Here is a 27,836-nt window from a genome sequence, read left to right on the forward strand (position 1 = left end):
TTTATTGGGTTCATTTTGTAATGCCCTCTTTCCACAACTGAGATAGAAAATGCCTATTGATAGACCAACAAACAGGGTTAGTTTGCAGTATTGAAGGTTCATGCTATAATCGTCTGTCCCAACATCTCAATCAAGTGCAAGCCCCTCATTATTTTTGGCTGTGATATGATGATCAAACCCATCCTGAAATATTTACACAGCTTCCAAACATTAAATTCATAAAAAGGTAATACTTAAGACCTGAATTATATGAATTCTATCATATCCTGTTAGATTATTCATTATTTTGGTCCATGAGGGACATGCTGTGGTTTTCAAAATCTTGGTAAATACTGACTGGGTTTGGTCAGACCCTGGATAAAAACTCATCATCCACCAGTCAAAACATTTCCACACTCTTTAAACTTCAAGAATTTAGATAAAAATGTTAACATTGCTGATATAGAAAGACAAAGATTAGAAAGAAGTCGAGACTGATCCGATGTACCCTGCAGCAGTCCGTCGAAGCGGACTGTTCTTGGTTAGTTTGACACTAGACTGACACACCTGCTGCTGTGATAAATCCATGCCTTGTAGCTTTGGGGAACTCACTGACAGTTTATAACTCTCCAACAAATCAGTCCAGCAACCACATTTCCTATAAAGTATTTCAGAGGAACTAAGCCTCAGCACCATCCCCACTGGTTTCACTTCCAAGGAGTCAAACCACAACTTTACATAACAAAAGCCAGATTTTCTGCACAGACCAGTTGTGTGAAATTTCTGGGCTTGAGCCCTGATGCTGGTTTCTTTTGGTAAAATTTTTCGTATGTTTTTGTGAGTGTAATTTCCTGAAAAGTGGTGCCTGATAACAAGTCTGTCTCTTGTCCTCTGTGTTATATTTGTGCTGCTCTGGCAAGTTCATCTTCTCAGCTACAACACTACGAAGATGGTAACATATACAGTTCATGCGCCAGTGACTTCCAACAACATGGGAGTCAAGTAAAGCGTTCATTTTAGCGGTTGAGCTGAAGAGAGTCTTATGTTTCTGACAGACGGTTGACTGGGGCGTCTACGGGCTCCATCATCCTGTACTTCTCCTCCAGGAGAGGCTCGTTACCTTGGAGGTGGATGAGCGGTTTAGAGTGGAGCCCGACTCGGCTCTCCTGATTCCTCTTGTTGTAGATGTTGACCCTGTGCTCCAGCTCTGGGCTGGTTTTGGTGGAACCTGCAGGGCTGGGCGGTTTAAGGTTGACAGGGTCCAGGCCCTTCTGTGTGAGGCAGGAGTCCTCAGACAGAGAGGACAGCAGCTCCTGGACCACAGCGCTGGGACTGCCCCGTGGCTGGGTGCCCAGGGCCAGGGGGCTGCTGTAGGGCGGAGGGTAGCAGCGCTGGTCGCTGTAGTCTGTGGAGGTGGAGGCCTCTCGGACCGTGGAGCTGCAGTCCGTGGTGGAGCCCAGCGTGTGGCTGCTGATGCTGTGCTGCCTGGCGCTGAAGCTGGGCCGGGACACTGTGGTTGTGGAGGCTTCGCTGACGGAGCTGCCGGTGCGCTGCAGGTGGCTGGATGGCACTGCGTCTGCACTTACCAAAGAGGAGGGAAGCTGGCTGGGGTTGTTGGGCAGGTGCACGTCTATGGCTGCTGTGGTGATGATGTGTGCAGGGTCTGGGATTCCCATGTCTACAGGAACAACACATTCATGCACACGCCTTTCAAATCATCTGCAACATGAGCAGTAGAAAAGAGTGAAGGGGGATGTTGTTGATGCTCACCACTGCTCGGCTCACTGTAGTACTGACTGATGTAGTTGTTCATGTCATCTTGGCCATGATGACCTGAGGAGGATAAAAATGTTGACAGAATGAATCACAGACAGCATTAAAGTGAATCTGTTAGGGATTTAATTAATTTTGAATTACTTGCATAAAAGTTCCATAGGCTATTTTGAGCATTTATAATCATTTTTAAAATACAGACAAATGCTCATAGTGTGTTTTAAACACAATTTCTTCTGACCATTTTTTTTTTTAAAAAAGAAGGAAATCGCTACATGAAAGATTATGAAATGAGCAAATGTTGATAAATTACTCAATCAAGTATTCTGTCTTTGGCTTCTTTTCTTTTTTTTTTTTTCCTTCCTCGATCTACTCGTAGGTTGATCATGAAATTATTTTTGTATGACCTAAGCTAGCTGCACTTTGTGTGAATATTTTTCTTATAAGTGCTATTCTACATCTCGTGGGACTGTTAAATGGCTTTAACCAATTTGTGTCTGGGCGTCACATATTCAATCTGTAAATGACCCAAGAGAGGACACTCATGGCTCAGCCTAAAATGTGACAGGTATCATCTCCAAATGATCAATACCATATGAGTGTATGAGATGCAGGCTCAGTTAAAAGGATGTCTGACTAGGAACACTGTGGCCCAGATGCATTGCAGGTCACACTGTGATTTATAGCTTTGATAAAGGAAAAGCCTCCCTGTTTTGGGCCCTGACAGCGCTTTGTTTCTGTAAGTCCTGTAAGTTATGACCTGTCACTGAGTGAAATATTTATAGTCTATCTAGAGGTGGCACCAGAATTTTGATGTGGATTGTGAGATGAATGTTTTTAAAAAGAGGACACTGGTGCTGGAGTGTGATGTCGTACCCTTTTTTTTTTTTTTTTTAAACATTTTTTATATTGTGTCTGGCAGTTCAACGTTGCTGCACGGAATGAGCAAGGATTTCTTACTCGACCAGAGTAAAGAAATTCAACTTGCAACCCTCCAGCCATGAGCCAACTTTTATATGTAGCGTATCAATGGACATCTTTACAGTCAGTGTGAATGTTGATGGCACAGCACAGCCTGTATTTCCCCCACTGACCAAAAGTCTTTGATAGGCTGTAATACTGAAGAGTCAGTGTTCCAGGTGGTTACCTGCAGATCCCCCGGGCTCCCGGGCTTTAGCTGGACCGTGATGTTCAGAGGCACCAGGGGCCAGTCCGTCCACCTCCTGGAAAGTGCTGTTTTGTTTACCCCACATATGATGGATCTGCATGGCTGCTTCGCGCTCCGCCACCAGGTCCAAGTCCTGCTGGGCCAGATGGGCCCTCAGCTGCCTGATTTCAAACTTGAAGGAAAGAGGGACAAAATAGGAAAACTCTTCTCTTCCTCTAAGACATTCAATGTAATTACACACCAACTAAAAACTGCATACTCTCACTGATAGTCCAAACATTTTATTTGTATCTAATACCAGTGGTTTTAAAACCTGCCTGTATTTCTTGCACCGTGGCTGTCCTTACTAAAACAGCACAGAGCAGATATTGGCCAAACTCTCTCGCTCACTAATAGCTGCAACATGACTCTCAGACTTACAGTAGACATTTCTGAGTACTCGGGGTTTGCACTTGAAACTGCACTAGATTATTAAATTGGGAAAATGTGAGAAGACCACTTTGAGATAGCAGACAGTGCTTGCTATCTGATATCCACAAGAGCAAAAGTGCAAAAAGTTTTATCTAGTGATGATATGGGATACATTTTGAAGGCCTCTCATGTCTTTTGGGTACAGATTATGACTTTTCTTTTTTTCTTGTAGGGATTTGCTGCCCTCTGTCGTTGTAATCTAGAAAAATCAATTAAGTGAGGGCTAAGAAGGTGGGAAGTATGACAGATAAGAGGACTTACTGCCTGCTCCTGGCAGATCTGAGTGAGACGGTCAAGCTGTTCCTCCCTCACCGCCTTGGCCTTCTCGTACTGCTGAATCTCCAGCTCCATCTCCACCTTCACTTGGAGCACATAGGCTAAAGAAAGTAAATGACTGTCAGTTTTCCCTCACAAGACCTTTTTTCAATTTTAACTATACACTACAATCAATCATTTCCACTCTAAAAACGTGTTTTCTACATCATCAACCACAGCTGTATCAAAACAAAGAACTGCATGTTCTCCACATTTACCAGGATCTACTGCCAACATGATAAACACGAGGTTCACAAGGACAAACCTCAGTGATCCTGCATACAATGTCAGTCATGTTAGGTTTCTGTGGTTGTGTCAGAAAAGGTAGTTTTTATACAACAGTCTGTGGTGGCGTTGTATTGGATTGTGCTCTAACATGTGAACCTGTCATCTTTTGAGCAGCTGGTGAGGTGAGGTGATATTCAGAAACCACCAGGGGGAGCAACAAAATAAAATTCTTATCCACAAAAGAAATGCACCTACATGATGCAATAATTTTCAGGTGGCAGCTGTTGTGAAAGCACTGGAACCACAGGACTATTACATTTCAACAAATTCTGCCCCTGATATCATTCATGGTGAAAAATAATACAAAAAATTTTGAAAAAAAAACAAAAAAAAAACAAAACTGAATAAACGACCCAAAGACTGACTGCAGCCAACGCTGCAGAGAGCACAATGCAGTGTGTGTGTCTCCTGCGTCCTGTCCTCTATTGTCAGGTAGAGGACAGGACTCGGGGGACAGTGGCCCCCAGCCTCACCATCAATGATCCTCTTCACCCTCCAGATGCGCAGTGTGATGATGAGGCCAATAGCATCCCAGGGACTGCTGGGGCCGTTGGCCACAGTGGAGGCCACCATGGGGGCCAGAGAGAGGACGATGACAGCTCCATCAAACACCTGATAAAACACACACAGAGCTACTGCTGTCTGTAGCTTCCACAGCGCCCACACTGAGGTATGACATTGACGGAATGACGCTGCAGTGAAAGGGGCTCCAAGTCAGGACTAATGGCACCCACGGGAGCTTACCTCTACTTTGTTTTCGATGTAATCCCATATGCCCAACACCACAATCCTGAACACCGTCTGGGAGAGGCGGCGGGGAGCAGAGATGGAGACAGAGAGCAGGTTACAGGCAGGGTAAGACGGAAAAGAAACAAGGGACTGGAACACGGAGCACAATTCAGATTTCTTTTTATCCGTCCGGTAATTAATCAATGACAATATATTCATACAAGTTCCAAGCTGGTGTGATCGGGATTCATCTAAACAATGAGGCACCACATTTAGCTCCTTCTGCTGACACAGCACCGGCTGCAGAGGGCAAACAGCTCACTCTCCTCCTCTGCTATCCCCTAAACCCCATCCTCATTTCAGATAGTCAAGGTTGCATTGGAGCAATAAACCAGCCTGGTTTGCTGTTTCCACTGCTTCAATGTTGCACCCAGGGCTTGCTTGTATTGTTAAAGAAAACTCCAGCCTGGAAAAAAAAAAGTTACCATCAAGTGCAGAAAACCAAGACAAATGCAGCTGGCGCAATACGTCACACTTAGAGCCATGAAATTATTTAAAACTAGTGGCACAGAAACGCTCCATCTGCAATTTCAAGTATCTGTGCTGTAGATAAATCGACCAACCGGAGAGGGACCACCAGTGCCAGCATTCACCACGGCAGTTATTTAAGTGTTTGTCAAAATGGACACACCGGTGTGTGCTGTGCGATTTTTCATTTTGTTTCAGTTAGGGGCATGATTAATGCAGCTGTGCACAGGTTCAGCTCCACTAATCAGAATCCAATCACGCTGTTACGGAGGGAGGGCGCGGGGCGTTTCATTGACGATACTATTATAATGAGAATCTGTCAGCGGACTTCACTGGCCTCACATACTGCACAACGTAGCATTCATCCACAGGCCGCTGCATCAGCTGTAACTGAGACGGTGTTTGTGTCGAGACTCACCTCGGTGAAGAACACAGAGAGGATGGCCAGGCTGATCCAGTGGATGATGCTGGCAAACTGGAATGCATTATTAACTGTAGGGATGAAAACAGAATCACTGCCACGTTGTTCTGTTGGTTCTAGTTAATGTGACGCGATGCGATGGAAGATGGATGCTGCAGTTTTGTGGGATTGTAATGTTTTTTTGTAGCAGAAGTTACCTGCTGCTGAACATTGGCAAAAGTGGTTAAAAAAAAAAAGAAAAAGAAAAAGAATAAAAGTTCACACTCACATAGACAGAGCTATGAGGCAACAACATGCCCTGAATATGAATTCACAACATCCTGTATCTGCATGTGTCTGTATGTTTGTCTGTTCATAAGGCTTTTCAGTGACAGCCTGTCTTCATGCTCCACCTCTCCCCCCTTCTGTCTTTGTTTACGCTGTTCAGTGATCTGTCTATCAGTCCATTGATCTTCTTCTAGTCAACCCCGCACTCTTCAACAGCTCAACTCTGTATTGCCTGATTTCTTTGACTGCTAATCTCACTTCACGCATTTGTCTCACTTACACATCTCTTCGTCTGTCAGCCTGTCAGTTCCAGACGAACAGGCAAGGCAATAATTGCGGTCTTCAATCAGCTTTTGGACATCAGACAGGTCACAACCCCTGACCTTCTGCTAATGATGAATGAAGATGGATCCACTGAGCAAGATGGTGCAGATGAAGGTGACACTGGAGTGACATGGGTCACAACTGTTAAATGTGAAATACTAATGGGAGGTTTTTTTTTTCCCTAAATCAGAGCTTCAGCTCCCAAAATAGATCACCAGCAACATATTCATTTCACAGCATACGTGTAATGTGCACATGAGCCTCATGAGCCTGTTGCACGTTCATTTATCCTCTTTCACATAGAAACAACATTTTTGTCTTTTTACTTTACTTTTCAGAAAAATGCTAAATGGTTCCCACTCAGCACATATTAGGTTTCTTTGTCCCCAACTATTTCTTTTACTCTGAGTAATATTTTTGTCATTTACTCTGCTGTAACCTCAATAAGCACGTGATCCTCTTGCAGCTTAGGTTTTGTGCTAATTAAGGTCTCCTTTGTGTGAAGTCTTTATTTGAGTCGATACATTGGCCCTGTGCCTTTGTAGAACAATTAGCAAACAATTATGCTGAGCAGCCCACTTTCCTCCTTCTACAGGATCACTATTTTCAGCCAGGACTGTTAACAATGACTGCAACGAACCACTTCCCCTGCATTGTGCCTACAAAATCATAGTGATAATCTCAGCAAGCGTCACATAGTCGCTCGTACTCACACTGCAACAGCTTGATATCTATGAGGAGCTCCAGCGTCAGCAGCAGCACCACCAGGATGACGCAGGCCACCAGGAAACAGTTGAAGCCCACTGACAGCAGACAAACCTGCCACAGTGCGGCCCTCCTTCCACAGCATGGCTTCAGCCAGTTTGACCTGAGTGGAGGGGGTGAGATACAGAGAGAAGAGCTGTGGGTACAAAGATAAATGGCGCGTCTCGTAGTGGTGTTTCTTTAAAATGTAATAGTGGAAACAGAGAGCAGATCTGACAGGCCGCCTGTGAGGTCAAATCAATAAAACACAAGAAACGTCAGGATACACAAATCGTGAGGAGTATTCGACCTTGACTTGGCTCTGTTTTCAGTCAACAAGCTCCTTAATGATTTTCAGCAGAACGCTTTATTCTGCATGCAACTCACACACATACAGAGCACGCATGCTTACATTTATTTACACTTTTATGCGAAGTATAAATACACAGATTCTGTTGGTGGTGAAATAATTAATTGGCTTGAGGTAATTTTGCGCCTGAAATCAAGGTGTCTTTTTTTTTTTTTTTTTTCCACTCTGTTCCTCACCTGCTCATAAAACCATTTGCTTTTGCGTTTTCATCAGATGGCGAGCTCTCATTGTCTCATTGGAACCAGATTACATGACATCTGCTGTAATCCATATTCAAGAATCAAATCATTTATTTTTGTCTCATCTTCTCATATGCTATGTATGTACAGTATGTAAGTTTAATAAACTGAATGCCCGAAATATCCAGGAGGTGCTTGTTGTTTTATCCCGTTTTGCACGGGTGGAACATAAAAGTCTGTTTAATGTCTTTCATTCGTCTCTCTGCTGCCTCATTGGGTGACAGGACCCAGCTGTCTGCTTTGTAAGACACCCTGGATGACTTTTACGCCAACAACCTGGCTGGTAGTTTGTTGTGCAGCTTTGGATGTGCGACTGTCTCGGTGGTTGTTGGCACTAGAAAGAACATGCCACTCTCTGCATTTTTTTTTTTTTCATGGCATTGTTTTTATCTGCATGCCTGGTTAATTGTCGAGAGAACATCACAGCGAAGTGATGACAGAGAAATCGGGATCACCTGTAATTCCTCTCCCCCAGAACTGCTGCCTTCTACGTGCTGTCATCCCTGTTTGTGGTTTAGCAGCTCCTGCTCATACTTATCTCACCACACAGCAATATATTTTCCATTAGTTTTGAGTGTGCCGGCGTCCCGGTGAGCTTGTTCCTTGTCTGGGTGCATTGAGCCTGAGGATGCGAGTGTCAGTCCCGCCTTAAATCCATTTCTACTCTCTACTTCAAATTCCTCCAATCGGACTCTGTGACTGACTGGGACTTCTGGGGATTTACGGTCAATAAGTAATGACAAATCTCCAGGAGGCACACGGGGCTTTCCCTTCCTGTCACAACTTTGCATTGCACACAGGCACTGCTCAGATGCAGAAAGAGGGAGGTGTGTATGTGTCTGTGTGTGCTGGGTGCTGCCCCTTCTTGTATGCAACACTGAGAAAGGCGATATGTTCCTTAGCAGCAGATAGCTGCGGTCCATTGTCCCCCCCCCCCACTTGGAGGACAAGAGAGGATGCAATTTATTCTACTCTCCTTTTGCTTTGGCTCAGAATGAAGGCGACAAACACTGAGAGAGGAAGCGGGGTGCAGCCAGTTCAAAGGCACTGGGACTCATCCAAAGAGAACTGGATAGAGAGCCAGAGAGAAAGGAGGGGGGGGGGCTGGAGAAGGAAGAATGAGAAAGAGAGAACAGAGGAAGATCCTGATTGAGTTAAAGAGTGATTCTAGCTCTTTATGACTTGACTATGGTAACAATAGCACTGTACTGGAGAAAAATAATTGCCCTGATTTACGAATGTGGCAATATTGAAACTAAATCTAATAGGGTGTAACATAAGGGAGGATTAAGTTTATCCGGACAGAAAAACCTATTTTATACAAGATCAGAAAATCATGAACTTCAGATGTTGAGTAGCAGTCCAAAACCCAGAGTCAGTCAGTTCACAGTCAAAGAAAAGCAGTTCATCCTGTTCGAGAAAATGGAACGAGAGGATGTTCGATATTTGGGGACTGATCAATGAAGGTGAAGGGTAAAATGATTACTGTCCATGCAGGAAGTTTCTATCTAACTAACTTTCTGGTACAACTGTGAGCTACTGTTCTTGCTCAATGTGGAGGGGCATTAACAGTTTGGGCACACTTATTTCTGGTTTTACTTCCAAAAAGAGTTGGCTTCATTACGAGTTGTCTAATGGTTTTGCATTTCCTGGCCAATTGTGATGCACTAAAGTGATATCCCCGTGTTTCTATATCAATAAATCTGGTATCTACAGCCACCAACGGGAATAAAAATTAACATAAAATGTAATAAACACTGAGGTGGTCCATTTAAGTGTTGTCCTTTCACAGGAGTGGCTGAACCTCTGGTGTCGCACAGCTACTCAACCTTGCCGTCCCTCACCAAGGTCAGCACAGAGGCTGGAGCGCTGCCATGCTGTGTCAACGTCCTCCCAGAGGCTAACCGGTGCACTCAGCCCTCTGCAGCAACCCTGTGTGCCAGCCAATGCCAACAGATTAGGAGCTCAACACCTGGGGTGACAAAGAGGTGGTGGAGGGTAATAGTATCATTAGCAGATACCAGAGAGACTTTCCCCAGCACCAATCTGTTCCCAAGGAACAATGTCAAACTCCATCTGCCAGTGGAAGAGAGCCAAGGAAAAGAAATAGTTACCTAACGATACGCCGAACACACAGTCACCCGACGTTTGTGAGCCATTAGTTAAAAGACAGAATGTGTGGCAAACAATCCAAGATACACCTCACTTAACTTCAGGACCGAAAATTATGATTTAACATACTGTGTGGAATCACAATTCATTCAGACCTTTCCTGTAAGCCAGGCAGAAAAGGTATTAATTTAATAAAGCTTTAAAGAAAAAGCCTGTCTGGAAGAACAGCAAATGGCAGTGATGGATTACTCCAAGCTCAGAAACTTAATTTTAGGGAAATCACTTCAAACCTTGAACGCTGAGGACTTGAAGTATTTATGAGGAAGTGAGGCTGTTTCAGCGGTGGAGCAAGCCAAGGATGAAAATCCCCTCACACACTCTCAGGGTCACAGCTGGTTCTGATCAAATACACAACACCCCAAGGGTCGATTCATGCACACATGTGCAAGAACACGAATCATCACTAACGCACTGTGTCCGGGATGCGTTTGTGGGGGAAAGGAGAATTGCAAGGTGGCCTGTGCTGCGGACAGGTTCATAAAGACATCTAGAGGCCAGCGGCCACAGTGGTAACACACTGAGGGCAGATCGAAGCGAGCCTGACAGCAGCGCAGAGCGAAGGGATTAGATCACGGGACTGGTCGATAGCAGCCTGAGATGGAAGTGATGGCATGTTGTACATGCAGAGGCCCCTTTGGAGCACAATGTCCAGATAGGACAGTGCGGACAAAGACACCGCAGGCTGAGTGACTGGCACGGAGGAAGCTGTCTGGTCACTCTGCTTGGACTCATTCACACAACAACAGAGCTCTGGCTTTAGAAGGAGCCGAGCGACTGTGACTGAGGCGAGGAGCCGATCACAAGCAGCAGCTCTTTTATCACACTGTCACCTGTAATTGTGACAAGATAAAATACAATGTAAACTCATCAGGCACAAGTAAAATGAAAATTAAATCAGAGAGGTGGTGCTCTGTTTGGGTGTGTGTGTGCGAGTTAAGAAATTGAGTGAGAGAGAGCGGGGAAGGGCTAAAAGGGGGAACATTCATTTAGAAGTAATGACTCTGAAAGACTCTCAACTCGTCTGAGGTATTGATTGTAACACAGGCACAGACGTGCACGCACACACACAGACGCGCACGCATGTATGCACACAACTGCAAACACCAACCTCTCCTTCAAAATGTTTGTAAAGGAGATCTTAAAATAATGTGGCTGCGTGGCTTGCAGTGCTGTGCCAGTCCTCTAAATAATTGATTTGAATTCTTGATTGATGTCTTGATTGCACATTTACAACACAGCAACATTGCCCGGCACATTAGGGTACAGATCTGTGGCATTTGCCTCACAATTACATTTGCTTCCAAAGCCATTAATCATTCTGAGTGTAAAAAACATTAATGCAGCCAGTCAACTCTCTCCAGGGCGGAGGCTCAAGCCGCTGCGTCTGACAGCCACTTGTTTATTTAAGCACAGAAGAAGTGTTTGCTTTTGTGAACAAGAATTATCCAAAAAAAAAAAAAAAAAACTTTTTCAAACAATGTGCTGTTGCATTAATGCTTTGTTTCTCCACACTTTCAGCTTGTTCCACAAAATGTACATACATTTCTAACTGAAGTTCAAAAAAGAAATTCAAATAGAAATACTAAGCATCTGCTGATTCAAGCTTCTCTTCCGGGAGCATTTTCTGCTTTTGTTCCATCTCTGTTTTATGCCAGACAAAACAAGCAACTTGAAATAATTATCAATAATGGAAACAAGAGTTCACTGTACTCTAAATGTGAGCTGTCAGCAGTTCAACCAGGGTGCGAGAATGTCTCATTTATTAATTTTGTTGATTTGTTTTCAGGGCATTGGTTGAAAGTCTTCAGAACTGAACATACAGAAATAATGGAGAAAATAAACTTCCCCATCCTTCTTACTGCTCATCGGTCAGGGTCGTGGGTGAGCCAATCCCAGCTGACATTGGGCGAGGACAAGGTTCACTCTGGACAGCTGCCAGTTTATTACAGAGACAGTAAACTTGGTTTGATAAACATTTTGGTTCCCATTCCTTTAAATCATCTTGTCTGCTCTTTTTATTTACCTTGGCCTGACCTGTAGTTTGTGAAACATTGCAACAGGAAATGTATTTGATTATACATTTTAAGGCAAAATATTTGTCATTTTAATTCTAATGATCATTGTGACACATAATGTCCTTTTGCTCGGCTCTCCCTGACTACCAGTAGGAAACTTGTGAATTGAATTTGTCTTCTTTGCTGGTAAGGGGTCATGCCAGATGTGGTTTATGTACAGGAGTTGCACTGCATTTTAAAATAATGCTACTTGACTTGACTTTACTGTCTCTCCCCCTCTCTGTACTGATAACTGCAAATCTCTGTGGTTCCTCCCGTATAAACTCCAGCCAATTCACACCAATCTCCTGAATTCAGCAGGCCCAGGCAGGGGAAAATGGACAACAACTGTGTGCCTGCAGGCAACATAACAGAAGTGTGAGGACTTCAACCAATTCAGGCTGTTCGAGCTCTACGTCACAATTGTTCCTCAACTTACTTTATAGACTTAAAAGGATCTTTCATTCTGATATGTGTGTCCTGTCTCGAGAAAAACCAGGCGGAGCATTCACTTCAGCTACACGAGATGCAAGAAAAATTGTGACATAACTGGTTAAATCCTTTCCTGTGTAACAAATGCTGGGCCATTTGTTATCTCAGCCAAAAACAGGAAAATAAGCCCTGAGAGAGGAAAACCAGCTAAGCAATAAATACGCTCAAGTTCTCATTGATAATCAATGGCACATTTTAGAGTTTGCAAGTCTCATTACTATTATTCCCTTCAGTCTCATAGTTGTGTTAAACTTGGAGCAGGAGTAAATTAAGAAGTAAAATGAAAGGAGCTAATTGATCCGACGTGCTGTGAATTTAATTTTGGCTATATAATTGCATCTGGTTAACAAATAAAGCATTTTTAAGTCCTATTGATGAAAATGGATCCAGCGTTCCTGCTGATTTCTAAAGGTGATCAGGTATCTCCTCAATCCTAGCATCACCAAGCATGGCAGATGCTAACAGAGCAGATTCAGGGCTGGTCTTTGTTGGAGAAATGGGCCACAGATACTAAGAAAATGGAGATGGATGGGGCTCCATGTGCAGAGCAGCAGACAAGCTGTCCCTGATAAATGGGTTTTCACCAGGACACTTGATCTCTCTCGCTCTCAGAGTAAAAAGCAATCTCACACTTTGCATGTCTGGGAATATTAACAAACCCTCAAACCTTGCACTCAAATGTCATCTATTGTGTCGCACATGGTGCCAGCCAAGAGAGCCAATTTGATGGAGAGGACTGTTCCTCTGCGTGTTTGAAATAGAGTCAAAGGGGGGAGAAGGAGAAATCCTTCTCCCTTTTCAGACATCCATCAGCAGTGCAGGTATAGTATGGCTCTGGTTCCAAAGCCCCATGAAATATTGCCGCTGCCAAGATTCATACTAGAGTTTGGCAAGGCCCTTCAGATTTATATTGTACTATTGTACAGTCTGTGATTTGCTCTAAATATTCCATCTCACTTAAACCTTGAGCATTATCAACCTTGGTTTGATTATGTGATTCCTGACAATAATGCCGTACTAATGCACTGGTGTGAAGGTCTGAGCACTATGTTGAGTGATGTAATCAATCTATGTTGGCCTGGCCATATTTATTACACAAAATCCAACATTTCCCAAATATCAGCAAGCAACTGTGGCTGCCGCTGTGCAATACTGCACAGGGCTGATCCGTCACTACCGTCCAGTGTGGGCAGATATGGCATTCATCAAACTGAGCCGTTTCCTTGTGATCTGCAAGCTGCAGCTTTGTGAATGAATGCTTAGAGGAGGGTTGCTGCTCCATTCGTCCCTCCATCGTTCTCTTTATCCCCACTGCCTTCTCTCTCCTCCAGCCAAAGCTGCAGGTTGACCTGTATGAACCATCTATCATTTCTGCCATGCCTCACACCTTTGAGCCCAGCCCTGTAAGGTGCAGATGCCGCCGCTGCAGTGGATGATAATTGAGGACAAGACGGTGCAGGATGTGTGGCCTGGGCCCACAGACAGGGGTATACCCCCCCGGGACCCTGGGCTTCACCGAGCTTTGAGGTCATCAAGGTCAGAGATGAAATATACCAAAATAATCAACACAGTCCAAAACTATCCCTAATGATGAATCCTGCAGTGTTATCTAAGCCCAACAACAAGCCAGAAAGGGCCACAGGTTGGCCACAGGCCCAAATCCAGGCTGCTGCAGCCAGGACCCCTGTGGTTGTTCACGCCACCAGGTGAGCCAACTTGACACCTCTGCGCAACCTCTTTGTTTAGTAGTTAAGTAAGTGAAGCAAACAGAACAATAATTATGTGACCAAGCGTGGTGGTGATGTTACGCCACCCTCATCTTGGACTTTTCACCATGGAGAAGAGGGCGCTGCCAAAATCTATTAATAATTCAATCCGACTCACCACTGCATAGAATCTGCAAGTACTGTGTGTGCCCCTTGTAGTCCGCAAGAACATCCACCTCCTACATAAATCGCCCACGTCTCCTGTTAAAGAGCCATGAGAAGCTGCTGTGCAAGACTAAATGTGCTTCTCTGGTTCGTATTCTCCTGCTCTTTTTTTCCCCTCCACAGCCATATGGAACAAAACAAAACCAAGGTTTCATCATGAAACATTATGCTCAGTTCACAAGTAATGAGTCCTTTCTTTTCACATCTCCAATAGCATGGAGCTATTCCAGTGACCATAACACTTTCCCTGACACCACGTCCAGATCTAGACCAAAGCGCTGGAGAAAACAAGACAAACGTTTCAAACTGAACAGAGTATTTTTAAATGGACCAACGACTGCATGATGGAATTACATCCCAACAGCCAAAGAACATGACGAGGATATGAAAGCATCCGAGGAATCAAAGTAATCGTAGGTTGTGAAAAAAAATTGCCCAGTCGTGTAGCTAGGTAATGAAAGAAAAAAAAACTGAAATATGCTGAAATATGCTCCATGAACATAGTTTGCAAGAAACAATAGAAAAAATGGTTTACACAGCCAATGAGCAGCGATTAAGGCCTTTAACAGTCTTTGTTAATTTAAGGTCGTGCAGCAAATGCTACATCTCACCTTTGTGTTGTTTCTCTGATGTAACACAAAGGCAGCTAAAACCCATGACAATGAGGTGGCTTTGGGGATTTTTCCAAGAGCACTTCCAAACAATGAGTGATGACAGAGATGTGTTGGAATGTCTGAAACCTGAAAATCACAAATTCCAATCTAAAGAGCTCATCGAACACACTGTGGTACTCACATGAACGCCAGATAGTGTTGCTTTTTTTTTTTTTTTATAAACACTAAATGTTTCCAGGCTGGACTCTAAAGAAAGTTTCTCACTGATTAAAAAGAAGAACCTCTTCATTTCACAATGAAGAATATTTATATTGATAAATGAAAAACCAGATCCATGCAGCCATGGCCGTGTCTTGGCAATGCATGACTTTTCCACTGCACAGTGCCAAATCCCAGGGGACCAGGGTGTCATATGGTGCCGTATGAGCGCGCCCGCTGTGATGATAATGTTTCCGGGCTGCCAGATCCTGCCCTCTGCTGTTACATTCCTATGTGCGTCTTTTTGTCCTTTGTGCGCGCAAGAGAAAGCGAGAAAGATACGAGATAGGATGAGCGAGTGGGTGTTTGGGACAGGACCCATCTGTCCCTGCCCTCTGTCCCACAGAGACATCGGCCCGGACCAGGCCAGACCAGGAAAAGTCCAGCCGGACACGGTCAGCTGACACACCAGGGCCTGGATGGCAAAATGCCGGATACTCTAATTAAGCTTATGCTGTTTGTCGACTTTCTCTGCATGGATGCCAGCATCACAGCGAGCCAAAGGGTTGTGAGTCACGCTTCCTGAGTGGAAAGCCATGGACACATGCTGCAGGGGTGCTCTAGGAGGGGTGTGTCCTGTCCTGAGAATACCGGGCCTGCAGCACAGCGATACGGTGATAAGAAAACAACACGAACCCAGGACAAGCAAGCCTCACAGAAAGAAACAGCCCCGCCGAAAGGCTCTGACATTTCAGGAAAGCTAAGGTGCTAACTACACTCTTTGTTTTCTGCCAGAAATCAACATTATGAACAGAAGCCTGTCTGGTAGCGAGAAATTGCTGTGTCATGGAGCTGAAATGAACACATCAGTGAAGACATTGTCCATTTAAAATGGTAACACTAATAAATTCATTGCCAAATATCCTCGACTCCTGGACTCTAATATAAAATGAGGGGTGATTCAATATGCCAAGTGTAATTACCATGTGCAATAACGAGCAATAGAGAGAGTGACGGCAGAGCTTTTCTCTGCCAGGGTAGATTATAGATTGTAGTAATTGCGATTCTGCTTTAATTATGGATGTAGCACTTTCACACAACAAGCAGAGACAATGTTCCAGACACCATATCTCCAGTATCTTCTTAGCTGCAGCAGCTAACATCAATCAATATATAATTGCATCTCTGCCTTTTTAGTATACAATTATAGAAAGATTTCATTGATAATGTTACAACTAATTTGTTTCCAACTTCCTAAAAGTGTAGGCAGCTCTTTGATATCTTTCAGTAAGTAAGTAAACACTTCAGTCTCATGTGGTTTTAATACTAAATCCAGAATATGGTGCGTGTATGTCCGTGAAAGTTCTCACTCATCCAGGTCATCTTAGTCTCGGAGTGTACACCATTTGTCTGCAACCTACATTGCTGTCTTGGGAGCCCTCCCCCAGCAGTTTAATCCTCACCATGGGGTCACATGGGGGGGGGGGGCAAACGCTCTCAGGTGATTCACCCGAGAGTGTGACCTTAATCATTCACATAGCCATAGACTCAACTCCCAGGCTGGGTGTCTTCAATCACATCCTCGTTTTTTTGGTGATTGCCCCTACCAACTCTGGGTGAAATATCTGGGTTTCCCACACTGCCCCTTAAAACTGAAGAAGCCTTTTGGATGAGAGGCAAAATGCCTTTAAACAAGTTAAGAAGTCCAGTTGCTTCCCACTAAACACTCCAAGATGGCACATGAATGGTACAATACAAGACACAAATGCTTCCTAAAGCCGAATCACCTGCAGACATTATATTTGCTGTTGGACCTGTATGGGACCTACCCATCTCTGTTGTCCTCTTCATCTGGGTTGGAGATGAGCTGGGATCCAGCCAGGGATATGTCCAGGGCGGCCAAAGGCAAGTCTCTGTAGGCGAAGCTGACCAGTTGGACTGGGGCCACACATTGGTTGTCGTCCTCCACTTGTTGGGAGATCACCTCCAGCTCTGAGCCTCCAGCCTGAGGGGGGGGGGGCCCTGACACAAAAACACACACACACACACACACACACACACCAGAACCAGAGGAACATTAGAGTGTGTGTATGCTGTGATTGTTATTCATGGTTGGTTTAATATCTTTTCATGTGTTAAATCTACAGCAAAGCTGATAGAATTTGCAGTGCCAGGTTGAACGAAAGCGCGCTCCTTATTTGAATTAACCAATGTTGGAAAATGCCCAAGGTAGCCTTTGTGATAACAAGTGGGACTATGTTTGATTTTGATGAATGAAAATACAAACATGGTGTGAAATGCCTTGTTTCCGCTGTACACTGTCCGCATTAACAAAGAATGAAAATCAGACTTGAAATTGCTTTGGGATGAGTGTACAATTGTTTTCTAGCAGTGATAATTTAAAAATATCTGTTAGTGCAACAAAGTATGCTCATAGCACTTGAATAAAAAAAAGTTCACAATAGTTAGCGTTCCATGAAGCGGAATGGGAAAGTATGAGTTCTTATGGTATAAATATGGTGTAAAAACCAATGACATACTCTCAGAATGATCTATTTTTAGTTCTATTTCTTTATCTGCTGTCATTTTTCTTTTTTTAGCCAGGTTACTGGCATTTGGAAGAAACCTACAAAAGTGTAATTTTTCCTGCCAAGGGGGTCTTAAAATTTAAATATCTAGAGAAGGCGTTGATCCTTTGAGCTCAGCCAAAAGTGGACAAAGAGAAGTCAAGCTGGGAAGAGGAGGCTCACATGCCTTGGCAAGCATCCCAGTGCAGCCACTGTGGAGACATCAATAACCCCAGTGCTTAACAGTGGAAGAAGGCATTGATTACAAGATACAGGGAACAAAAGCCGGTGGGTTGGTAAATTCTACAGCCTCTGTGTTGGACGTGGAACAAAGAGGGAAGAAATTGTTAGTAGAAGATCGCTGAGTGGACCCACCTCGCTGTTAAATGCTAATGTAAACAGTCCAGATAAGGGAAATGAATAGGTCTTTCTTTTTCCAAACTTATTTCTTGACTAACTGCAGTTTAATTGATTCCCTTGAAACATAATTTTGTTATTCTCACAGGAGGCCAAGAATATTACTATATAGTTTGTCGTGGAATTATAGCACTAGGCAACACACATTCCCTTTTATTCTCGTAATCTCACTATATAAGAGACTCTGCTCTTCAACCTTTTAAAAACGAGATCTTTTGGTACATGCAAGTCCTGTTAGATGTGTCGTTCAGCCCAAATATTAACATGCTTACGAGTACACATGCCTGCACATACCAGTATTATCTGTGGACAACTCTGATCAACCGCAACAAGGACGCTAATCAGTCACGACAGCCACAAACTGTTTAGTGCATCAAAATCACATTTCCAGACAATCACAGTGAAGGCCAGGAGCCATTATGTGCAGCGCCCAGTGGAGTGGCTGGTTGCCATCATGGGGAGGGAGCGGCGGCTTCCCATGTGAACACTGCACCCTTCAACAACGCAGGCAAGGACAGCCAGTAGCGTGCTAAAGGCTGGGATCTTTTCAGAGACATACAATATTAGCAAACGCCACAAGGAATCAAAAAGGTTAACATAGCGCATGCTTGGCTGGGGGCAAAACCTCTCACCCATACAAAGGAAGAAATCAGGCTCACTATGAGATCCATTCTTGTATTGAATTTGTATTCTACTGGTAATGCTCATTAAACTATTTATTGGTCAAATATGCAATATGATTTGAGGAACGTATTTATAGAATCTGTAAATATAAACGTGTGCTCTAACAAGACCGCAATTTTCAAATCTAATAGGTATTGAATGGAGGGCAATTTGCTTCTTGTGTATAATAACTGCAAGGAATAGGCTCCTTAATAACAATTCACAGTTATGCCCCTGGCATTTTTACACCAAATCACTATAAATCACCATGCGGTGATCAATGGATACATAAAAACATAATAGGCTGCCAAAAGCTTGGCCTGACAGTTGTAAATCATCGCATAAACCCTTTAGGTCTGCTGGTCTCACAACAGTAATTTACCTGAAATACTAAACTAAGACAATGCGATTTCATTGTTTATATTCTGTGTGTGTGTGCCTTCAGTCTTTTAAACCGAATAACATCCACCGAAAAGGAGACGAGCTTCAGAAAGACATTTCTTGGAAATACATGTGAGACCATCTTTTCTCACTTAGACATTTTCAATAGGAACATCTTCTTGGCAAGACTCATTGGTTCTATAGATCTCAAATTTAAATGAATCTCACTTGTAATCTATTCCAGCCTCAGTTTTCTGGTTCCATCTGTAAGAAAGGTACTCAAATATCACTTAAGTCCAATACTGCTGAACTCAACAGAAAGTAAAACTAATTTATATTGTTTTACTCTGAATACTGAAGCCCATGTGCATTAGGGAGGTTCAAATGCTTCCATAAGATACATTAGAGGGGAATATGTTAACTTCCACTGCTCTATAGCAGAGTCTATATGTCCTTTTAACATAATAACGTTACCAGGCCAAGAATAACTCAATCGATTCAGGCATGTTAAAGTGCCTCATGAATGTTTTGTAAATAAAATTCATCTCATTCTAGTCTGAGACAAGTTTGTGATGACACCCAACGTTGCACTATCTTGTATTGGCAAATTATGTCTTTATATTTGAGAGGCAGCTACGGCTGAGTGGGCTTCACATCAAATATCATGTAAACCTTTTAGAATACATGTCCTGTAGCTCAGTGCTGCAGTGCTGTACGGCTGTTCTTTAAAAATAAAACTGTGTGTACACAAGAGTGAATTCTCATATAAATATAGATTTGTACGTTATGATTGTGTTGTAAAATTATGCAATATTAATGCAGAACAGTATAGCTATTTTGCCAAGGTGATAAGGAATGAGACTAAAGGGAATTAGATTAATACACTTCATATTTCAAATCATCCCTTTGGGACAGTAAATTCTCTGTTTCTATCACTTCAGCAGAGTTTAAAGTGTTGCCTCAGCATGAACTGGTGATTTGCAGAGGGCATCAGTATCATTGTCATTCTTAGTGCTCACTGCCACAGTATTCCTGGCCAGTTGTCGCCAAACCATATCCTCTGTCTTTCCCAGTGAGTTTGTATACGGACATTTGGCTGCTACTCTGCTCACATAACACATAGTTTTGATATAATCAGGAAAGTTGGACCAATGTGCCAAATCACTTACATGGTTCTTGGCCGGATTTCCCAGCAGCACCAACCCTGACACAGTGGTACATTTGTAAGATCAGATCATTTAGGCAGCACCAATCCCACTTTGGGAGTTTTCGCTTTACTGTTAATAAGGAAAAAAGTCTTTTACTGTTTTGAAGCTACAGTAAAATACCCTAATTGTCTGTAAGCGAGCAGAGAAAATTACATCTGAGACATTTGAGTCATTGAAGCAGCGGCATTATGTACAAAAGAAGGCACCAGTGTTTAATGTAAAAAAAATATATTAAAAAATAAATAAGTAAATAGATAAAAAAAAAATGATAAATGCTCCAACAATGAGTTCCTCCATCTGTCAATACCACTTCAATGTTGTGTGGCACTCACACCAAAGGAGGCACATTGACAGTACTTATTATGCATTGTCTTCATATTTAAAAATGATTAATGACAGATAATAGTTCCCAAAGCGTGAAACTATTAATCAGCTGTGTCTATTTGTGAGTCTCTGTAATCATTATACTAAGAAATTAAGAGCAGTGTGACACTGAATTATGCGACTGTGAGGGCAGTTACAGTAAATGTTGAGGCTGTGTGTTTGTTAATATATGTACATCTGTGACACCTTCTCACACATGAAAAAAAAAAAATCTCTTTGTTGTATGCGACTCTCTAATATTTGCCCCTGTACTGCCTTCCAACGTTTGTCGAGCAAGAGAGAGATAGGGAGAGAGGATTTACAGCAGCATCAAGTCTGGGAGAGCAGGGGTGAAAATAACTCCACAGACCTTTCTCTGCATGAGAGTTTCCCATCTGTCACTTCCCAGAGTCACCGGCACTCAGCAACATTAAATCACGCCTTTGCACAACTAACCAGTCCACATATTCGCTTGGGTTTCATTTCTTAAGTTTTTGTTTAAATGGACTTGTAATCAACCATCAGCCGTACTAATCTGCTGTTCTGAGGTCATGGCACATATCTCCGTTGGCTGGATGCAGCATTCTGTGCCTTTAACCAGAAGATGCAGTTGACTGAACCCATTTTGCATTCACCCCTCACTCCATTCCACTCCACTCCACTCCACCTCCTCCTACTCCAATCCATTGCCCTGCTCTCTCCTTTTTCCCTTCTCTTAGCCCCAGCCCTGACTGGCTGTCATCAGAATGCAGGACCTGTCTGGAGGACCACACACAAAGTAATTATTAATAAGAGAAGATGACAAGTGAACATCCCTCCTGAATGCTAAGAGATGCCAATGACGACTGGTGAAAGCCTTCCACAATTTCTCTTTCTCACTCGTGGAGATGTTGAACTGAGCTCCACTTTCCTGATGATCCCTTTTCAAAATTATTCCTTGGGGGGCTATCAGAGTATACAGGTCCCATTCTGGCCCTACCATGGTGAGATGCCTTTTGCACAAGACTGTGTGTTCCTAAGTGGAGATTGAAAATTTCCCACTCGCTCAGATATGGTTTCAAACAATACTCTGGGAGGGTGTATACTTACTGGGGATTGCTCATGTTACGGCCTTGTTGCTGCAAATAGAAGTCCACAATACACGATCCAAAGAGTGAAAAATTATTTCACTGCTTCAGAGACCTGGCTCCTTCCACATCTATAGAAAATATAAAAGAACAATGTTACAGGAGAAAACATGTGAAACAAGTCATGGGGCAAAATCTTTCTGCTGAGGAATATAATTAGATATGATTGGCAATAATACTTGTGAGGATATTGCTTAGCCACCAGCTGTCTGCAAGGTCAAGAATGAACTTCTAGTCCAAAAACTGTGAAATATGTACATACAGTTGGAAATCCATGAACAATTATCAATGTGGCATCAGTGCTTATGTTTCTCCTGAAGGCACCCTGTCCTCACTTCAGCTCAATTCAACTATTTTCCTCATGAGCACTAAACTTTAATGGATTTTAAATCCCCTCCAATATACGACCCGCTCTGTGAGTCAGGGGCTGAAGAACATCACATCTCTTGCATAGCAAGTACAGCAGGATGCACGCTCTTTGTGCCACAGGATAGAGACCCATTGATGTCTGAGTCAGTTCGGTGAAATCCCCTTCCAGCTGCTTTGCAGGGACCAGATATGACACAGCCAGACAGAAGAGTAACAATCATATATGCAATGCTTAAACATAAATTACACAAAAATGCAGTGAAATCTAAATTTAACACTGAAATTAGTTCAACAAGACATGGAGAGGTTAGCAGTCAGCATTCATAGTCACAGCTGAGTAGTGTATCAGATTAAATGCTACTAAATCACCCCAGGTCATTTAGGAGGATGACTGTGATATTGTTTCACCACAAAACCTAAAAATATGGACTTTAGCATTAGGCCTGTGCTAAGGACGGAAGGAGGGGGCGGGCAACTGGACTGCCAAAAATTGTGCAGAAAGTCAAAATAATTTATGCATTGCTAAAATACTAATAAAGGTTTTTCCCAGACTGTGAAGATGTGACCAGAAAGGCGAGTGGCATCAACCATGTGTGTATGTCTTCTTCGATTAAATCCATTGCACAGCAAAGTATTTCTGGACTTGAGTAAAACACAGTATTAGAGAGGTTGAATTTCACAATCAGCATCTTGACTTTACTCTTATTACTATAAGTACAGTCTACAGTAAGAGCCTCATCAGCGGAGGCAGTTGTCCACAAAGACAGCAATTTTTTTTACTATTACATTTCACTAATAGAGCACTGTGGGCTGTTTTGGTCCAAGCTTTCTGTATTCAACATTATCAAGATGCTTTTGCAATCATTATCCACCAAGTGGTAGCTACATACACAGTTATGGGGCTGTTAACATTTTCCCACTGTGCTCAGAGGCCATACAGTCTGTGTCTTGTTCTTATTTAACCCAACACAAATTCACCAACTACGGACACTACATCAATCGTTAACTGGTAAAGAAACACAAAGACACACTAACCTCTTGTGTTTTCTTGCTCTACATTGTGTAAAGTGTGGTCGTGACTCCTTTGCCCTCGCAGAGATGATGGCTATATCTCCCTCCTCGTCGATGGTGATGGTGATGGTGGTGATGATGATGATGATGATGATGATGATGATGATCAGTGTGAGGGAAGCTCGGATCTTGCTGTGTGTAGGCTGCAATTCCCCTTAAATTCGCGTTGGCCAAGCACCCGTATCGCCTCTCTGGAGACAGCGCACGACGAAAACGCCTACTCCGGACTGAGTGCACCATCCTTCAGCGGAGACGACGAGGCTGTCACAGTGTCACAGAGTCACAGAGATAAGGACATCTTCGGGGGAGGGGGGGGGTGGGATGGGGAAGGGAAGGGAAGGGAAGGAGGGGGGGGTCGGTGTATAATGTGGTTGCAGGGCTTCCCCCACAATCACACCAGGGACTCCATGTGCCCGATAATAAGAGGAGATTCACGGCCGGGAGCTGTCCTGGTGCTGAAAACGGGATTCCAGCGGCGACAGATGTGCGACGAGCGGCGCCATCGACGCGGAGGGAACCTGGTCAAGATTTACAATACACACACACACACACACACACACACACACACACATCTACACACATACGCACACAAACACACGAACGCAATGTGGACATATGTGCTGCGTGTCCCCGTTTAGCCACAGGAGCCCGCAGACGTCCCTCTTTCTGTGCCACCCTGGAAGCGTCGACGTAGAAAAGCATTCGCCTCACTTCACCTCTTGAGCTTCAGAGTTCCTCGCGATAACAACCCACCCGCACGAAGTAAAGAAAAAAAAAATCACAAGCACTGCTGAACTGAATTCAAGTCATTCTGTGGTGAGTTTGTGTGTTCTGTGGTCTGTTTTACTTGATGAAATTAATGAGTCTGCCGCGTCACTGCAAGAGTCGCAGATTTTCTAAAATAACCGAGTTGTATGTTTCAATCTGTAGCAGCGAAAATAATCCCCAGAAGACCAGAAAGGGTAAGTGGAGAAATGGCACCGTGTCTGCATTGTATTAAAGATACCATACCACCTGCTGACAACAAGACAACGTTAAGTGTTTATAGGTTATAATAAAGGTCGGTTTATTGGTGACAGATAATTTCCTGTTACAGCCCACAATCAATAAGAACCTCTCTGTTTTCAGGTTGTCAAAACTGCATCTTTTCTATTGGGTTAGAAGAGTGAGTAAATTCCCACGAGCCATCAAGTTCGGGCATCGAGTCTGCAGCTACAAAGGTTTACAATTTTTGTAATTTGTTTATTTATTAATTTATCAAACCTGCATTTGTAATTAATGGATTTTGGTTCTCCGCTAAGCTGGTCCAGGAGTTAAGAGATCCAACAGCCCAATGCAGGACTCTCAAACCAGGGAGCTTCGTGAAAGATAAGCAAGTATCACGTCAGACAGAGTGGTTTTTATGTAACATATGCATGCAATTAATCTGTGACGCAATACTCCAATATAGTCATTAGATATCTTTAAAATTATCTCATTAGAGAGGCATCCATGTAACTGGCAGCTCTATGGGGTGAGGTATGTAACCTTCCCAGAAATCTTGATACTCAGAAACTAAGAAATGCCCTTGGTGTGGCATAGTGGTTGTTGTCCCACAACAAGAAGTTTGTGGGTTCAATTCCCAGGCCAGGGGCCTTTCATGTTCTCCCTGTGCTCCTGTGGGCTTCCTCTGGGTACTCTAGTTTCCTTCCACCATCCAAAGACATCATGTTTGGGTTAATTAGTGACTCTAAATTTCCCTGTCTCTGTATGTTGGCCCTGCGATGGTCTGTCCAGGCTGGATGTGAGCTAGGATTGGCTCCAGCGACCCGGAAACGGATAAGCAGTAAAAGATGAACGAATCTCCTTAGTGTTGCCTGGAGAACAGCTTCGTCCATTAGCATCATTACAGCATAGCACTGACCAAAAATGTTCTTGAAGATGGGCCAAAAAGTTAGAGAGAGGGAGACAGAGAGAGTGACTCACCTAACGGTTCTGAGCCTTAAGCAGTAATTATTTGTCTAAAGGAAGCGGTGTGATGTTTTCTCTGACAAGATTAAAGTTCCCACGATTCCATTCATGCCGTTCTTGGCATACCTAGCATTCAGATGTTTCTCGTGGAAGCCACACACAAGGAGCTCACATGCCCAACAGGTGATATCTTCACCCATGCTTTGCTTGGTCTCGTGATGCAGCTGAACCTACGGGAACAGAAACAAAAAAGTTGAATCCACTCAGTCACTCTGACACAGGGTTCAACTCTTTCACGCCAACTTTTAAGGGACTTTTTAGACCTGTGACAGCCATTGGGGAAATCACTCACACACCGGAAAATGCTACCATTCACAATGCACTCTAGCAAATTACACCTAATCAGTAGGTGGTATACTGACGTTAGGCTTGCCATTTACAATGTGGACAAACTGCAATCACAACATTTTTGTAGGCCGCGGGTGGAACACACCCACATGACAGTTGCTGCAGAGGTCCAACAAAAAGCAGTCCTGAGTATTTTCCTAGCAACATTATGACTCGCCTTAACTACTACAACCTGCTATAACTACCAAAAGCTGGGATTGCACAAGCTGGTGAGTACAAAGCTTTTGCTTAAATTCAAACCATTTTCAGGGTAATGATACATTTCGGTCATAGCTCAAAAACATGTCTGAGTAATTCCTTTCAGAAACTGTTTATATATGTAGGTTTGTTTTCATTGTTGGCATCTGAAATGTCTGGTTATGTAATTTTTTTCCTAGGTGTTGGGAGATTACTTCCCCTTAAGTGACATAAGTTTCTCTTGTCTTCATAGGAAACAGCAAGGAATACATTATAAATGATGGCAGGTAAAAAAAAAAAAAAAAAAAAAAAATTTTTTACAGGAACAATTGATCTTAAAAATCTACTCTTCTGTTCTGTTATCGGATATCTTTCCTGAAATGTTAGTACATCTGTCTAGATCATGGCGACCCTTGTGATGGAGAGGACGTCACCTATTGCATGAATGGCGGAACATGCTACAGAATACCTTCCATGAATACACTCTCCTGTGTGTAAGTGGTTTAAAATAATAATCATTTTTAATAATCTTAGATGGAAAAATGTGTCTCTGCGAACTTTTAAACTTGATGTAGATACCTGTTGGCCTAACCCAGTATAAAAATATTGCTGACAATTAGTCTTTGTGCTGACACACCATCTTACTTTTGTGCGTTATATCTTCCCTCAGGTGCAATGAAGATTACAAAGGCAGCAGATGTGAGCAGTTTCAGCTCCCGAGCAGGTTCGGCAAAGTCGGGGAGGCTGGCGTCATTGCAGCTCTGGTCGTTGTTGCCCTCCTCATCTTGATGGTCCTGGCAGTTGTCATCTACTACATACGCAGGTAGGCACATTACAGATATCTAAAAATAACAGTAGGCTGTGAAAATATTTACTGTGCCGTACCGGCTTGTTCTTCAGCCAAGATATATTTCTTTACGGCTAATGATAATTACTTGTACTCACATACAGGGCGCTGAAAGCCAAGCAACAGAGCCAACAGAACAATCAGCAACCGTACTGGAGAGTAAAACCAAGAGTGTAATCTCTCCTGTGGTGTACAGCTTGTTTTCTCTTGGTTGTGTGTTGGATGGGATGCTGAAATAATTATATGACTATGAAAGACCAAAAGACAGAGGACAATGTCTAAACTGTTGATAGGTGATTAATGTTTTCATGAAATTTATGGATACCATGCAGTTTTCGATAGAGAGGTGTAATTCATGAATATCCACACACACACACACACACACACACAGAAACAGGGTGTGAAACAGGTGTGAGTGGGTGAGAACTGAATCACACCTGGCTCGGTAGCCTTTTTCACACATCTAAGAAGTTGGCACTGGTGTTACTCAATGTTGAATCTCATTTCAATATATGTGCTTTGTCTAGGGTATATTAACAAAGCATAGTTAAACTATGTAAAAACTATTTAGTAAAATATTTTTAAACGCTGTACTATTAATATGTAATTATGCTTCATATTAATAAACTGATGTGCTCAGTATGCTGTTAGTTGACATTTTGTAACTGTGCAAATACATTCAATGATCCCTACTGAATAACATAACTTCCAATGGGACAATACACAGACTGTTGCATACTTGGTGTTCCTGATTGAGCAGTCATTTCTTAGCCTCTAAATTTAGTCATCAGCAAATTATTCCAAACCTCATTCTCCAGTCTGCTTTTAACCTAATCCTGACCAATATTTACCCTAAACCATGACTGCTCCTTGAAAACGGCAGGACTCTTCAGGATGACCTGTTTTTAAAAATGTCTCCACTCACACAAAGCTGAATATGCAGGAGAGCATGTGCGCGCGCACACACACACAGAACCACAGAGAAATACACAAACAGCAAACTTAGAAATACACTTTGTGTAGGAGCCTATATAATTAGCTTATCCCAAGCCATTCATCAGTCCCCTTAAATCTAAAAAACAGGGGCACAGGAGATCCCAGGAGTTTTCTGATGAGAATGGTAGCCATCAAGTCTACTTCAGGTAAGATAGCTTAGGGGAGGATATAAAACTTGTTGGACTACATTGCCAATACTTTGTTAGTCTTTCTGT

At 43.1% G+C, this 27,836-nt stretch overlaps 2 protein-coding genes across 2 annotated transcripts; one reads left to right on the forward strand and one right to left on the reverse strand.

Annotated features, from left to right (window-relative positions):
- Nucleotides 1-20,326, reverse strand: tmem266 (transmembrane protein 266). Its single transcript, XM_029522454.1, has 10 exons — nt 20,275-20,326; nt 16,907-17,099; nt 6,977-7,131; nt 5,670-5,743; nt 4,739-4,795; nt 4,468-4,606; nt 3,653-3,768; nt 2,900-3,092; nt 1,750-1,812; nt 1-1,657 (listed from the first exon to the last, which is right to left on the reverse strand). The coding sequence occupies exons 1-10, from the start codon at nt 20,324-20,326 to the stop codon at nt 1,020-1,022; spliced, it is 1,680 nt and encodes a 559-aa protein (XP_029378314.1). The 3' UTR covers nt 1-1,019.
- Nucleotides 20,327-25,685: 5,359 nt separating this feature from the next.
- nrg4 (neuregulin 4) lies at nt 25,686-27,267 on the forward strand. Its single transcript, XM_029522906.1, has 5 exons — nt 25,686-25,810; nt 26,032-26,065; nt 26,179-26,272; nt 26,449-26,601; nt 26,730-27,267. Exons 2-5 carry the CDS (start codon nt 26,056-26,058, stop codon nt 26,800-26,802), a joined length of 330 nt encoding a protein of 109 aa, XP_029378766.1. The 5' UTR covers nt 25,686-25,810; nt 26,032-26,055; the 3' UTR covers nt 26,803-27,267.
- Nucleotides 27,268-27,836: the final 569 nt, after the last annotated feature.

This window comes from Echeneis naucrates, chromosome 16, assembly GCF_900963305.1.
Source record: "Echeneis naucrates chromosome 16, fEcheNa1.1, whole genome shotgun sequence".
NCBI lineage: Eukaryota > Metazoa > Chordata > Actinopteri > Carangiformes > Echeneidae > Echeneis > Echeneis naucrates.